This window comes from Trachurus japonicus, chromosome 22 (genome assembly GCF_045865225.1).
Source record: "Trachurus japonicus isolate A0001 chromosome 22, Traja_1.0".
In the NCBI taxonomy this organism is placed as follows: domain Eukaryota; kingdom Metazoa; phylum Chordata; class Actinopteri; order Carangiformes; family Carangidae; genus Trachurus; species Trachurus japonicus.
This window is the reverse complement of record NC_140928.1, coordinates 16,364,948-16,377,791: the sequence shown is the minus strand read 5'-3', so window position 1 is coordinate 16,377,791 and position 12,844 is coordinate 16,364,948. Positions and strand designations below refer to the sequence as shown.

The window sequence follows — 12,844 nt, the reverse complement described above, 5'->3', positions numbered from 1 at the left end:
CATCACATCATTTTAGTCTCTCAGTCTAAACAGATAGTTGCTGAGCATTACAAAACATTTCCAGGCTGTCCTCCTGTCCTGGCAGAAGCGTGCAATAAATCATTCCAAAAAATAAAACTATTTCTTAAAGGAGGCCACTACTATTTATATACTGAAAACCAGTGGCCAAAATGGTAGAAATGAATGTCTTCCTGGACATGTCATGCTGTTCTCTGCCCTGCTGTTTGGAGCGGGTGGAAGGAAGCAACTTAGATGTTTTAAGGTTGTGACTTGTGATTATTTTCATTATTGACCAATCCGCTAATGTTTTTGTTTTTTTAGTTAGTCACTTAATCTTTTAGTCATTCAAATGTCAAAATAAAAAGTAAAGAAACGTCTTCCCAGAGTCAAATGTGATGCCTTTAAATGTCTTATTTTGTTCAACCAAAAGTCCAAATCCAAAGACACTCAGTTTACAAAAATCTAGGGAAAGGGACAAGAGCAGCAACTCCTCTAATTTGTGAATAGAGAAATTTTGAAAAATTTTAAGATTTCGGGTTAAAAATGACAGGAACTGATCAACTGAACATCAAATCAATGTGATGTTTCTGATGTCATTTCCATAGGTGACTGGGTGGATTTACAAACAGTAGCAACAAAGCATCTCAATGTATCTATCTGCATCTTTTTCATAGTGAGGAAATGACTGAAGCCCGACTTCCGTCCATTTGCCAAGCAGTCTGTTACCATGGACAACATGCATGGCCAGTAGACACATTTCTCTACAGCACAACACTTACTGAGGACGATGATGGCTGAAGAAACCCGTCTGAGGACACCAGGTGAAATGTCTGGAGTCAACATAGTGAGAAACTTTTCTATAGTGCCCAGTGTACCAGAGAGTAAACAAGACTTCTTTCATCAAGAAACAGCGTAAACAGCATTGTAGAGTGAGGAAGAAGGTGTTTACCATGAACAGAGAGACTTCTGCCTGGCATGATGAGGCCCATGATCCCACATCCAAATGCACCCAAAAAAAGGAGGACTGCTATCTGAGCAGCACGGTGGGGTACGACATCAAGGCTCCATATGGGATATTTTAGCCACCAATAGGAGAGTCACAAGGATAGGATGGGATGACACCGTAGTTAAACACTCACAGATATTCTCACACACGACTTATAAGTAGCTCGTAACCAGAGCTGGTCAGAGGATATTTGGTAAACGAGGAGTAGGTGAGGTGATGGCGTTAGACTTCAAATCAACACTTCAGCAGTCCAGGACAATATATAATCACAGTCCATGTGGAAAGAAAACATGAAAAACCATAAAACCGCAGAGCTGACCACATGTCTCCATGTTTCTTGCTACTTCCCCTGACATTTTATTCTAAATACCTGTGTCGCAAATAACGCAACAACAACGCTTTAAATAGGTTAATATGAGGTAACCACAACATCCCTGGTCTGACTCCAGCTGCAGACATTCGATGCATGTCAGACCTCTCTCTCCCCCTCCACCCACTCCCCACTGTGTCTCTAGACTATCATCTGTCCAGTCAGAGGTGACTGTAAAGGTGAGCATACCAAAACAAACCTCCAAATGAGGATAATGTAGCACATTTCCAGTCAGCAATAAATCACCCATCATAATGTTATTGCTTAGTTTAGAGCTGGCACGGTGGTGCAATAGTTGGCACACTAGATTGTTCTGGGTTCGATCCCCTTTCTGCGTGGGGTGTGTCCAGGTGCTCCTGCTTCCATAAACATGAAGCTGATCCTCACATCCTGATAGGTGTGAGCTCATGAGTATTGATCGTCTCTATATACTCTGAACTCATGAACACACATAAGCACATACACACACACATGTCCACATCCCTCACCCCTCTCCACTTCAACTGACGTACACTGTATGTAGAGACTATTTATTAATTTATTTTATTTATCTTCTTTGTTTGTGTTTGGTTTTTGTTTTTAACTTAAAATTGCAGCTCTACCTGCTGCTTTTAATTGCCCCTTGGGGATAAATAAAGTTTTTGATTGACCCTGCACAGGTAAGCAGTACAGCTGATGGATGGATGTTTGGTCTAGTGAGCAGAGTGTAGCTGCAGTAGCTCTTCTCAACCAGCAGAGGGTGGTACAGCTCAGTTTAGTGCTCAACTCAAGAGGGATTAAACATTACAGCTTCCTATATGTGAACATACAGTATAGCTTCATCAACAATTCACATTATTGTTTGTTGCTTGAATGTTGCCTGATAACTCAGATTCGGTGTGTTTCTGCTGTAGATGTTACAGTTCACAGTCAGATAAAAAAAAGAGTAAGTTTTCATGGGAAAATCCCCATTAAACTGTGTCCACGTAGTCACATTCATAATTTATTATGGATTATTCGACTGTGCTTACCTGGCGTTTTTTGAGAGCATAAATAGATTTAAATGTATCACAGATGACAACTGAAGACCACTGTTGTAATATGAACTATAATCCATTTAAACCTCTGAGTGGAAAACATCAGCACGTTTCCAACTCAAGCTACCGATTCAAAAACGCTCCATCCCCCTTTTTCTCTGTGGAGATGAAGAGTTCAACGTGACTCACCGAAACATTCAGAAAATGTCTCAGAATAACTCTTTCAGCCTGACAGGAAGTCAAACTCAATTCATCAATGCTTTCAGGGAAACGGTTGGGTGACTTTTTAACAGAGCAGATTGAAATGATGACAGGATGTATTCATCCCTACCTCCACTGTCAGGTGAGCTGAGGACGTTGAGAGCGAACAACATGGCGTTGGAGAAGGTGGTGGCCTCCTCCTTACTGGCAAAGTTCAGCCCATAGACCTGGCGAGCGTCACGCCATTGATGGAAGGTGGGAGTGGCCTGATTGTATTTCAGACCTTTCACTATGGAGTAGTTGATCACAACCTACAATGGACAAGAGAAAACAAAGCCTTGAATTTATTTTTTTTAATGTAGATTTGATAATGTGCAAAATCACAAGGGAAGACATGTGGGTTCACTACAGACAACTGTTGATCGAGGATTTAGCTCCGTGTTTATCAACAGCTGGTGTTTGAGGAGTGGAAGGAGATTCCTGCTCATTTTCTCCCCCACATTTTACCAGCTGCTCCACTGCTCCACTGCACCTCAACAGAACCGGCAATGTAGGCTACAACAGGGTCAAACCCAAGCTATAATAATACCACCACTTTCTATTTTTGTGTATAATGATAAAATGTTGAATTGGATGTTTTTCAGCTGTCGTGGCTTTGGAGTCAAACCAAGCCAATCAAAGAGAAGAGATAAGGTTTACACTAGGATTGTTTGTCATATCGCACATTCAACAATTATATGACCTGAAATCAACAGTATAAAAGGTAGATGCAGTGACAAACTCCTTAAAGAGCATGAATTTATAGTTTCAGCTGAAAAAAAGTTTACATTTTAAGTAAAGGTACAGCTGTTAATTTGTCTCACCTGGAAAACTACTAAAACTCACACTCTTTGGCTATAATATAATTATGTTAATAACCTGATAAAAAAAAAAAGTACAAAGTGCTTTACAATAAAAATTAAACCCAAAAAGTCCCAGCTAAAATATACTGTAAAAGCAACAGCAATAGTCCATAAAGGCCATGTGATACAAGAAAAAGCCTGGTGACCTTCAGTAACATGTCATGATTTGTCGGGTCTGCTTATTCCTGAATACAGTGCATTACAATAGTGCAACTGCTAATGCTGCTTTCATGTCACATTGGAGGTATTATGAGTTTCCAGCTTGCAAACGGTATCTACATCAACATCACAGATGTGATTATAATTAGTTTTTTTTCTAATACTCCAGTATCTCATTTGTGTTAGGTCATCGAGGTCGTCCATCAGCCAAAAAACATCGATCAATATGATATCAGAGGACTAATGAGTAATTAATTTAAGTCTCACGCAACCAACTATGTAATCACACAACTGTCTTGAGTCGATAAGAGCTCTCACATCCATCTAATACAATGTGACCGTGCTGTAAGAATCAGGTGCATGACACAACACAAGAGCCCTCAACAGTCATTATGGGAAGTGTAGGAAATCCCATGGTGAAGAGGGTAAGATGAGAAGAGGGGTAATCTGAACAGAAACCTGAGTCATGCTTCACCATAAAATTAAATTGTGAAGTGTGAACATGTATTTGATGGAGCAGTAAAGTCATTAGAAATGTTTTCCCGTCACCATCACTTCGTCTCTCACCTGCTGGTCCTGCAGTTTGACGCCCACCACTCTGAAGGTGTTGTTGGCAGTGTTGTGGTAGATGTTGATGCGACTGAAGCCCTGCTGCCCAGGCTTGATGGGCACCCACTTTTTACTGGCATCATCGTAGACCATCACAGAGGCCCGCGCCTGGCAGATACTCTGTTCACTGGAGAAAGAAAAGAAGCACATAGACGGTACATGTTAACATAGATAGATAGATAGATCATAGATACTTTATTGATACAGCTGGGAATTACAATGTAGCTCAATTTAGCAGTTTTAATGAGAAATGCTGATAATTTTGTCATCATTCAACATCATATCCCATGTTTCTTAGCTATAGAAGATGCAAAAGTGATTGGTTGGAGTGGTTATGTGGATATTCAGTCCTATATTAAGACCTGGTGCTGGATAAAAGATTCAGTGAAAGGAAAAAAATGGAAACTATCTAGACAGTTGATCAAACGTTCTGACCTCACCCAAAATCTCAACCTCAGTATATCATGTTATAGGTTTTCAAAAAGAATAACAAAAGACGCCCTCCATGGGAAAACCAAGCTGAGCCATGAAAGCTAATGGGACAGAAAATAAGTGGAAAGTGGGCAGGATCTGGTCTCTCTAAATGGTGGAGCGTGCCGATGCACACAGATGCTTCACTGCACTGTTGCGCCGCATACTGTTAAATGTGCTGGTGGTCAATAAATTAAAACCAATAAAAACAGAGTTACTGTGTAATTATCTGTTTAGCTGCGTGGTCTTTGGGGAGCCACACCTCTCTGCAGTTCCCACCGCACGCTGCCACTGCAGGAATCTGACAGTTTGCGCATACTGAGCAGAGCGCGGGTTGCCATTTTTAAAAGCTATAAACAAGACCTCAACCTAAAACTCACCCCTGGTAAATTCCCCTCTTCCATCCTGCTCTTTACTGCGGTGTGGCTGCATCGTTATAGCACATGAAGAAATGTGTACAGGAATCAATGCAGAAGGGTGTGCGTGATGTGTTGGGTAATGATACAGTGTGTTAAGACACGAGTGTTTGATCAGTAAGTGTATCACCAGCTGGAGGAAAAAGCAAATGAAAAGCTACACACACGTGCACACGGCGGCAATGAAGCATAAATGAACCACTAGAAAGACAGACTCGGCTCATGCGGCTTCATCACATCACAAATCACATCACAAAACAACCACTTTGAAGAGATACGGCTCGAGTTTATAAAAGTTCATAATGAGCCGTATGCGTTACTTGTGACAACTGTTGTAACCGTAGCAGCGAACATGCCTGAAGGTGTTAAAATAGCCCCTGTAGAGAAACACATGACAAGGGGTGCAGAGGTGTCGTGGAAGTGCACAGAGGTGACGTTAACCAGCAGAACATGCGAAGTGACTAAATGCTTCTCTTATTTTCACTCTCAACACCTCAGGGACTTGAACTCTCTGGCACATTAGCGGGATGAAGGTGTGAGGGCCAGGAAAAGCAAACCAAGAACCGTCAGTGCTTTACAAATCCATTATATCTGCAATAGCTCACCTGATAACGACATGAAAAAAACAAAAAGACAGTTGGAAGAAGAACCAAACTAATTCACAAAATGTAATGGAGCTACAGTTCAGAATAACTTTTATTATTTGCTGCTTAATGATTAACAATGGATCATTTAAAATCATCCAAGCAGCCTCACATCCAAAATTACTTCAAGTTTCTTCATTTGTCTTGCCACCATTGAAAAAAAAAATAAAGATATTTAAAATTTTAATTCATCAAAAGTGCTAATCCTCAATTTCAAAAGCTGGACCCCAATGTCACCCTGATTCTTTCTAGAAAAAATATTAAAGATTATCAAACTACTAAAGCCCATTAGTCGCAGTTTAAGTCCATTACTGCATGGAATTTAACAAAACTCTAATTATTGAGACCACAGACTGATAAACAGGAGACTTGCCTGTGTGTATGAAAAAGGTAAGGAAGGCGACAGGAAAGTGCAGCAGTGTGAAGTGTGATGAATTTTTCTGTTAGACTATTGAAAAACTTAAACTAATGAGATTACACAGTGTCGTTTTTTAACCGAAAGCAATTTAGCACAATTCTGCTGACGACAAAAATGGCATAAATGATTTAAAAAATGAGGAAGCAGATATGTAAACAGGCTGATCTGAGGTTTGCCTCCGACTTGTTTCCAAGGCCCTGAGGACACTAGTAACATTTAAATACCAACACGTGACCCCCCCCCCCACACACACACACACACACCCCCTTCGATGCGCTTCTCTGTAGGAGGACGACAGTGTGACACCTGAGAGATCCCCCCCCTGGACTGCACTGACACATGGTTCAGCCTTTCCTGCCATCATCAGCCTGCAAACAGCCTCAAATAACTCAGCAGTGATGAGACAGCAGCTGCACTTCATTGTTGCATCTCAATCTTGTCCAGTTAATGGTTTTTATTATAGGTTAGGTTGAATTTCATTTATTTACTCTTGCAGAATAACCATGTTGAATTTTTGTAACTGGTAAATTTTTCCACAATTTCACAAAATAACTGAATGTCAACATACAGTATTTTCATTTCCAGGTTAAGTTTCTTTGTCTCACACATGACGGCTGCTTGCAGATGTTTGCTTCCATGCAGCAATAATAGAAAGTCTTAGTATAGACTGCACAGTTAGAGTATATCACATCATCCCACAGCCTTTAAAGCTTGTTTGACAGATGAATCTCACCAACAACTCCCATGGTTACAACCTCCCTCCCTCCGTCAAATATCCATCACTCCCCCCTGCACAATTGTTGTCGAGTTCACCGGCAGAAACATCCTATCAAAACACAAATCATTCTGTCCACTGTTTCCAACTCAGAGATGTGTGGCTCATAGTTAAACCACAGAATTACACAGAGATGGTTTGGCTCAATCTGATGTTTGGATGTTGCAAGCGGAGACAAGTAAAACAACAGCGAGATGCTGGAGGCTGGAAAAGTGGTTACGCAATAAATATCCTCCATCTACAGACAAACAGGAACTGCAAAATCAAACAGGAAACACATTTGTCATTAACACAAACACATCCGAATGTGAAGTTCCTCAAATACATTCAAATATAGCACAGGATCCGAACCGGACAGCTGACTCCAAATAAAAATCTGCAATCCCATTTGACGGATCTGATACAGACGCAACATTTCAACATAACCCTCATGCAAATGTCACCGTAATACTATTCTTAATACATAAGGTTAGGGTTATAACCTTGTCCTTCTGAGTGGAAAATTAAAAAATAATCACTGATAAACCAGGGAGGCAGATACAGCAGAGTGAAAAGTTCATTGCCTCTAAATTTGGGCAGGAGCTTTGCTAAATGCAAAAACCATGAGGATTAACTACGGCATGTTTCTTACATCTCTTAATAAGTTAAACAGACTCAGTAATCACATAACAGACACTTGTCTCCACTTCAGAGACCCCGGCAGACCACCAGAGTTTCACTGGGACAAGGGAGGGGGTTGGTGGCTGCATCTCAGTGTTGGATCCTCTTACAAAAACAGGCCCTATTTCTGGAGCAGTTTGGGCCAGAGGGATGAAGTGCCTGCAGCCTGATGCTGACGGTTTCAGTTCTCTTCAAGCAGTCAGAAATAAAGAGGGACGTCGTCTCGTCTACTCCTTTACACACAACACGTTGCTCAATCAACACATCATAAGATGATCAGTTTAAAAAAAAGCATAAGGACCTTCGGGCACTTTACTAGACCGCCATAGAGCAGCTGAGATAATTTCAGTGGAAAAATGTTTCTGTGTGTGATGTTGTTACTGAGAGAGGCGGATTCTTTCTCTTTCTAGATCACATGACAAAGACAGGACATGGCACAGCGAGGCACATGATAGCTGCTTAAAATCACAGCTGCTTCTACCAACAGGAAAATCCAGAGGCCTGTTTTGCTGAAATGTTTCTTGATACATTTTCTACTGTAAAAAAAAAAAAAAAAAGTGTGACTGAGCAGAAAGACGAGGAGAGGCAAAGAACACAGGGTGATGTGTTTGTGTTGAAGGCGGTGCAGGCGATATGGCATCATCTGAAAAAGGTCAGCTCGCTGAAAGTCACAATCAGTGACATTAAAGTAACGTGATGAATCAAACTGAGGGAAAATGTAAAACAGGAAGAACTGAAGGTCAAACTGAGGCAATAGCAAATAGTATTTTACAATTGATAATAATTTAAACTTAAGTGACATGTTAATAAGCAAGATTTTATGTAGTAGCCAATTTCACCTCCACCTGCAGCGCTGTTGAAGTGGTGACAGTGATACAAGGCAGAAAAGTAGGTCTGGAAAAATTAAATAGTTAAGCTAAATTTCTCCGTGGATTCATCACAAACTGACCCTTATCCCATGTCAATAAAAAACAATATTGCTTATAACCGCTATGCAGTTTTATACTAAAAGGCCTGCAACATGATCTATAGCCGACTGATCATTTGGGCAGTTTCCCACTTTCGCACCAGTCCTCTGATGGTTTTAGCCTGCTGGTATTTTCCCTCCTGTGTATCCTATATACTATATCATTAAAAATGCAAAAGCACTTCCCCACTACCAGCTCATGAATAAAAAAGGAACTACTGCGCGTTTCTGACACCGCAGTGACGAGTTAATGAGACGAGTACAAATATTTAAAAAAGTTGTTGTGAAGGTCTGTCGTCCGTAACTCTCAGCTGACAATATATTTGTCTTGGTGCAGAGAAAACACATGTGCTCTGAATGTGAGGAACTAATCTACTTTTTCTTGGAAAAAAGAGAAAGGATCAACTTGACTTGATTTGGCCAACAGCTCCCGTCTTAGCATTTCATCTTGTTTTTGCTGGACTAAGAAGATTTTTCTCTGTGGCTGCTGAATAATATTCACCTCAAAAGGCTGCCTGGAAAGGACAAGGAGTACAGAGCAGAGGGTGAGAAAGGGATGAATAAGACGACGGAGAGAAAAAACAAGAGCAGAGAGGATATGAAGGCTTCTGCCACACTGAGCGCTTCCTCATGGCAAATAAGCCTCATAGGCAAACGGTGAAAAGGAGGCCACGTTGCCAGACTTTTGAATTAAGCAAAGGACTTCCCTGCACACATGGTTAAACATATGTGCTCCTTCCTCCTCCTCCTCCTCCTCATAAATCCTATACATGCACACTTTGAGTGTCATGGCTGTGTTTTTTTCCTTCAACATGAGTCCATTAGCAGAAATTTCAGCACTGGAACAAATTATGTCTGAATCTGTTCCAGTCCAGAAAACAACAGAGTATGCGTGATCGGTTGTTGGGAACAGTAGTTTCATATTTCGGTGAGATTCAGCAGCTTTATGACGAGATGACTGGATGTGTTTAGGCTGGGAAAGTGTGTCCTTGACACGGTGGATGATAGCGTAGGTCGGGTGGTGGGGTGTATGAGGGGTTCTCTCTGGGTAGCACCCGAGGGCAGAGCTTCTGTTATCATGGCAATTAACTTTTGTTGCTGGGGTAATTGTTTCATCCTGCTGGTTCACAGTGGAAGGCACCCGAACAGACCCGAACAAATGATGAGTCATTCAACACAGCCCCGTGCAGCCGGCTCGTGGCAGCAGCTCAGATTTGTTGGGCCTTTGTTTCCGTCATGAAGCTAAATGTTAAAAACAAGACCAAAGACTAAAGCTTTACACAAGTACGCCGTCAGCAAAGATGCAGCCGTGATGAACCGAGCATAAAAAGGCAGCGTAACACTGTAATATGTGTCAAAGCTGTGACGTGAAAGATACAAGTCCTCAAGTAAGTTCAGATTTTAGAAGAAGACCTTCCTTGAATAGTGTGTTAGCCTAGCTCAGCTAAACTACAGGATGCTGTAGTGGCTCAACTCAAAAATAATTAACTTCTCTCCAAAGATGACAGGCTTTGAATAAACTACACAACTAACACTGACATTTATGATCCCTTTTTACAGCAGTTTATGGCTTTATTAAAAGTTTGACAGCAAAGATGTGTGAAAACGAGCTCTGGATTTGAGCTGGGTTCATTCATGCACATTAACAACTTTAACCTGGAGGCCACTGGCACATTTCTGTATTGTTGGTTGACATTTATTCTCATTTCTAAAGACATACAGGAGGCCATCAAGTGCCCGTCCCACTTCCTACTGGCACCTGGAGCCACAGCAGTAGGATCAGGTTCTGTAGTTGTGATAACCATTTTTCAGGTATCAATAAAAGGATAATTACTTTTAGGATAATTAAGGATTGGCATCATTTAGGGATAATTAATTATCATTATTAATCATTAAACTGCACTTTTCTACTGCAGCTGCTTCTTTAATGCAACAGGCATCCAGCTAAACTAAACTAATCTAATAGTTTCATTTAGCAGAAAAGAAGCTTTCCTGAGCTGCTTTGGAGATGCAGCATCTGAGTGAGGTGAATGGGATACAACATGTAATCATGTAACTCAGGGCTGTGTCTGAGTCCCTGGTCTTCCCCGTCTCTGTTAGTCCTCAACTGACTCATTAAGGCTAAACTAATTCCTAAAATAATGAAAAGAGACCAGACAGTTTAATGAACACAGAAAATCCAAATCATTACCCCTGATTGTTTGCTGCATCTTAGGGGCGCAGCAGTCGATCTGCACAGCTGGTTCCAACTTGATTTATCCAATTAATCAGTTCATTTCATGCTAATTAACTACCATGAAAAATTGTAACCTCTCGCACAACAAAGACCAGCTGAGAGAGAAGAAGGCATCCGGGGAGGCCTCCTGTGCAGCAGGACTAATGACACTGTTTTATGCATATCAGGTCGGTGCTGTATGCTAATAGAGACGCAGAGTCAGTGTCAGCGAGGCGTTATAAATCAATTCATGTCTAATAAATAAACAATGTCACCTTCTGGTAGTCAGGGCTTATGTGAGCAGAGGAATATGCTGCTCTAAGTTTGTGTGTTGTGACTAGGGAGAGACTCCAAACTGTGTCTACGCCAACTTAATACACTTAAATCTGTAAAATAAGCAGTTTCTAAATCATCCCTCTTGTTTGTGTTTATGCTGGGCAGAAGGAGAGGCGTGGACAGGCCAATCAACCCCGCAGACTAGTGAAATAAAAAACACAGTTATCTTCAAATGCTACTTCAACTCTGCCCTATGTCGTAATGCGCTGCAACTTTTCTTTCAAACAGGAACAGAAATACATAATTATACACCCACACACAGCACATTATGGTCCCCATACTGCGCATACACCCAAAATAACAGTCCCTGATATTTTTAGTGTAAGGCCAGCTTAGGGCAACAGAAACAGACACACACAGATTGGTTACTGCGTATGGATTCAGTTAGTTGCCTGTTATTATTATGCTCACCATGAGGATTAAAGCCTCCAGGGTTCAATGGGCATTTTGGGGCAGGGCACAGCCACCGCCCGTGTGTAGCATGGGTGGGGGTGTATATATTTACAGTATGGATGCCTGTGTGTGTGTGTGTGTGTGTGTTTGGGTGGGTGTGGGGGTCCAGCTGACAGGAGGAAGAAGTCTGTCTGACTGACTGGATTACAGAACAGAGCCTGGCAGGCAGCTCATTACCTCACTGCAGTCTTAAATCTAAATTAACCAGGACTTAACTCTCGTACAAGACCTCTAATCTGCTCCACGGGGAAAGTACTGTTCACAGGCGCACGGAGGGAAGGAGGCCTGCGGGAACTAAAAACAGCACACACCAACTTTATGGTTGAGAAACAGTGTGAAGCCTGGTGATTTGTAAGTGAGCGAACGAAGCAGAGTTAGATTATCTGTGAGAATCAGCAAGATATTTGACAGATGCCAGATTTCAGGGACTGTTGAAGTGTTGCCACATGTGATGCAAACCAGACTATACAGAACACAGTAATTAAAACTAAACAAGAAGAGTTATCATTGTTTTCATCTAGTTCTTTTTGTCATCTACATTTTATCATGTGTGTTAAATTAAATTCTCAACATATTTTCAGTTCTGTTGGATGTTTGGTCCATCATCTTATCTATTAGAGAATTGTCTTTGTGTTCAGGATGCTCAGGAGCAGGGCCGTGCAGAGACCTTTGGAGGGGCAGGTGTTCAAAGTTAAAAAGGGACAAACAAATATAAACACTTATGTAATTATCATATATTTATATAGGGAGATCTTTGTTTTTCCAAAGTAATTATTATTTGATTATTAATATTTTTTTGTTGTATTTATAAATGACACAAAAAGCTGCGAATATGCATGCTCCAGAAATGAAGGAAAAACACAGTGAGTTGCATACATACACACACACAAACAAAGGCATTTTGTGTGCGCGTGCCTTCTGACAGGAGGAAGTACTGTAGAAAACCCAGTGAACCCCTGTTGTCTTTTCAAGCGTCATCATCTGGTAAAAATTCAGTTTGAACTGAGCTGTCTGACTGTGATGGTGAACGCACCTTCTGAACACTCGTCATGTTACTGTAGCACTGTCACTGTGAGCGTGTTGCAGAGCTACAGTAGCGGTGCCAAAGTGGCCCAACAGAGCTACATGATAGTCAAAGACCACAAACAAAGACCTTGCAGCGCCACGTGCTCAGTGAAATATACGGTGAGGCTCATAGACTTCCTGTGGTGTTCGGTGTGATGGAG

The 12,844-nt window shown here is 41.3% G+C and overlaps 1 protein-coding gene across 4 annotated transcripts in view; it reads right to left on the bottom strand.

Moving 5' to 3' along the window:
- Positions 1-12,844, bottom strand: part of evla (Enah/Vasp-like a) — a 37,264-nt gene that overhangs the window by 10,989 nt on the left and 13,431 nt on the right. For 3 of the 4 annotated variants that reach the window (XM_085767616.1, XM_085767615.1, XM_085767614.1), the window contains exons 2-3: positions 4,222-4,390; positions 2,724-2,904 (exon numbers count right to left, since the gene is read on the bottom strand). In XM_085767616.1, the coding sequence (XP_085623742.1) occupies positions 2,724-2,904; positions 4,222-4,390 (350 nt within the window). Of the gene's footprint in view, positions 1-779; positions 831-949; positions 1,088-2,723; positions 2,905-4,221; positions 4,391-12,844 lie in introns of those variants that run through there. The other variant, XM_085767617.1, reaches the window with a different exon arrangement.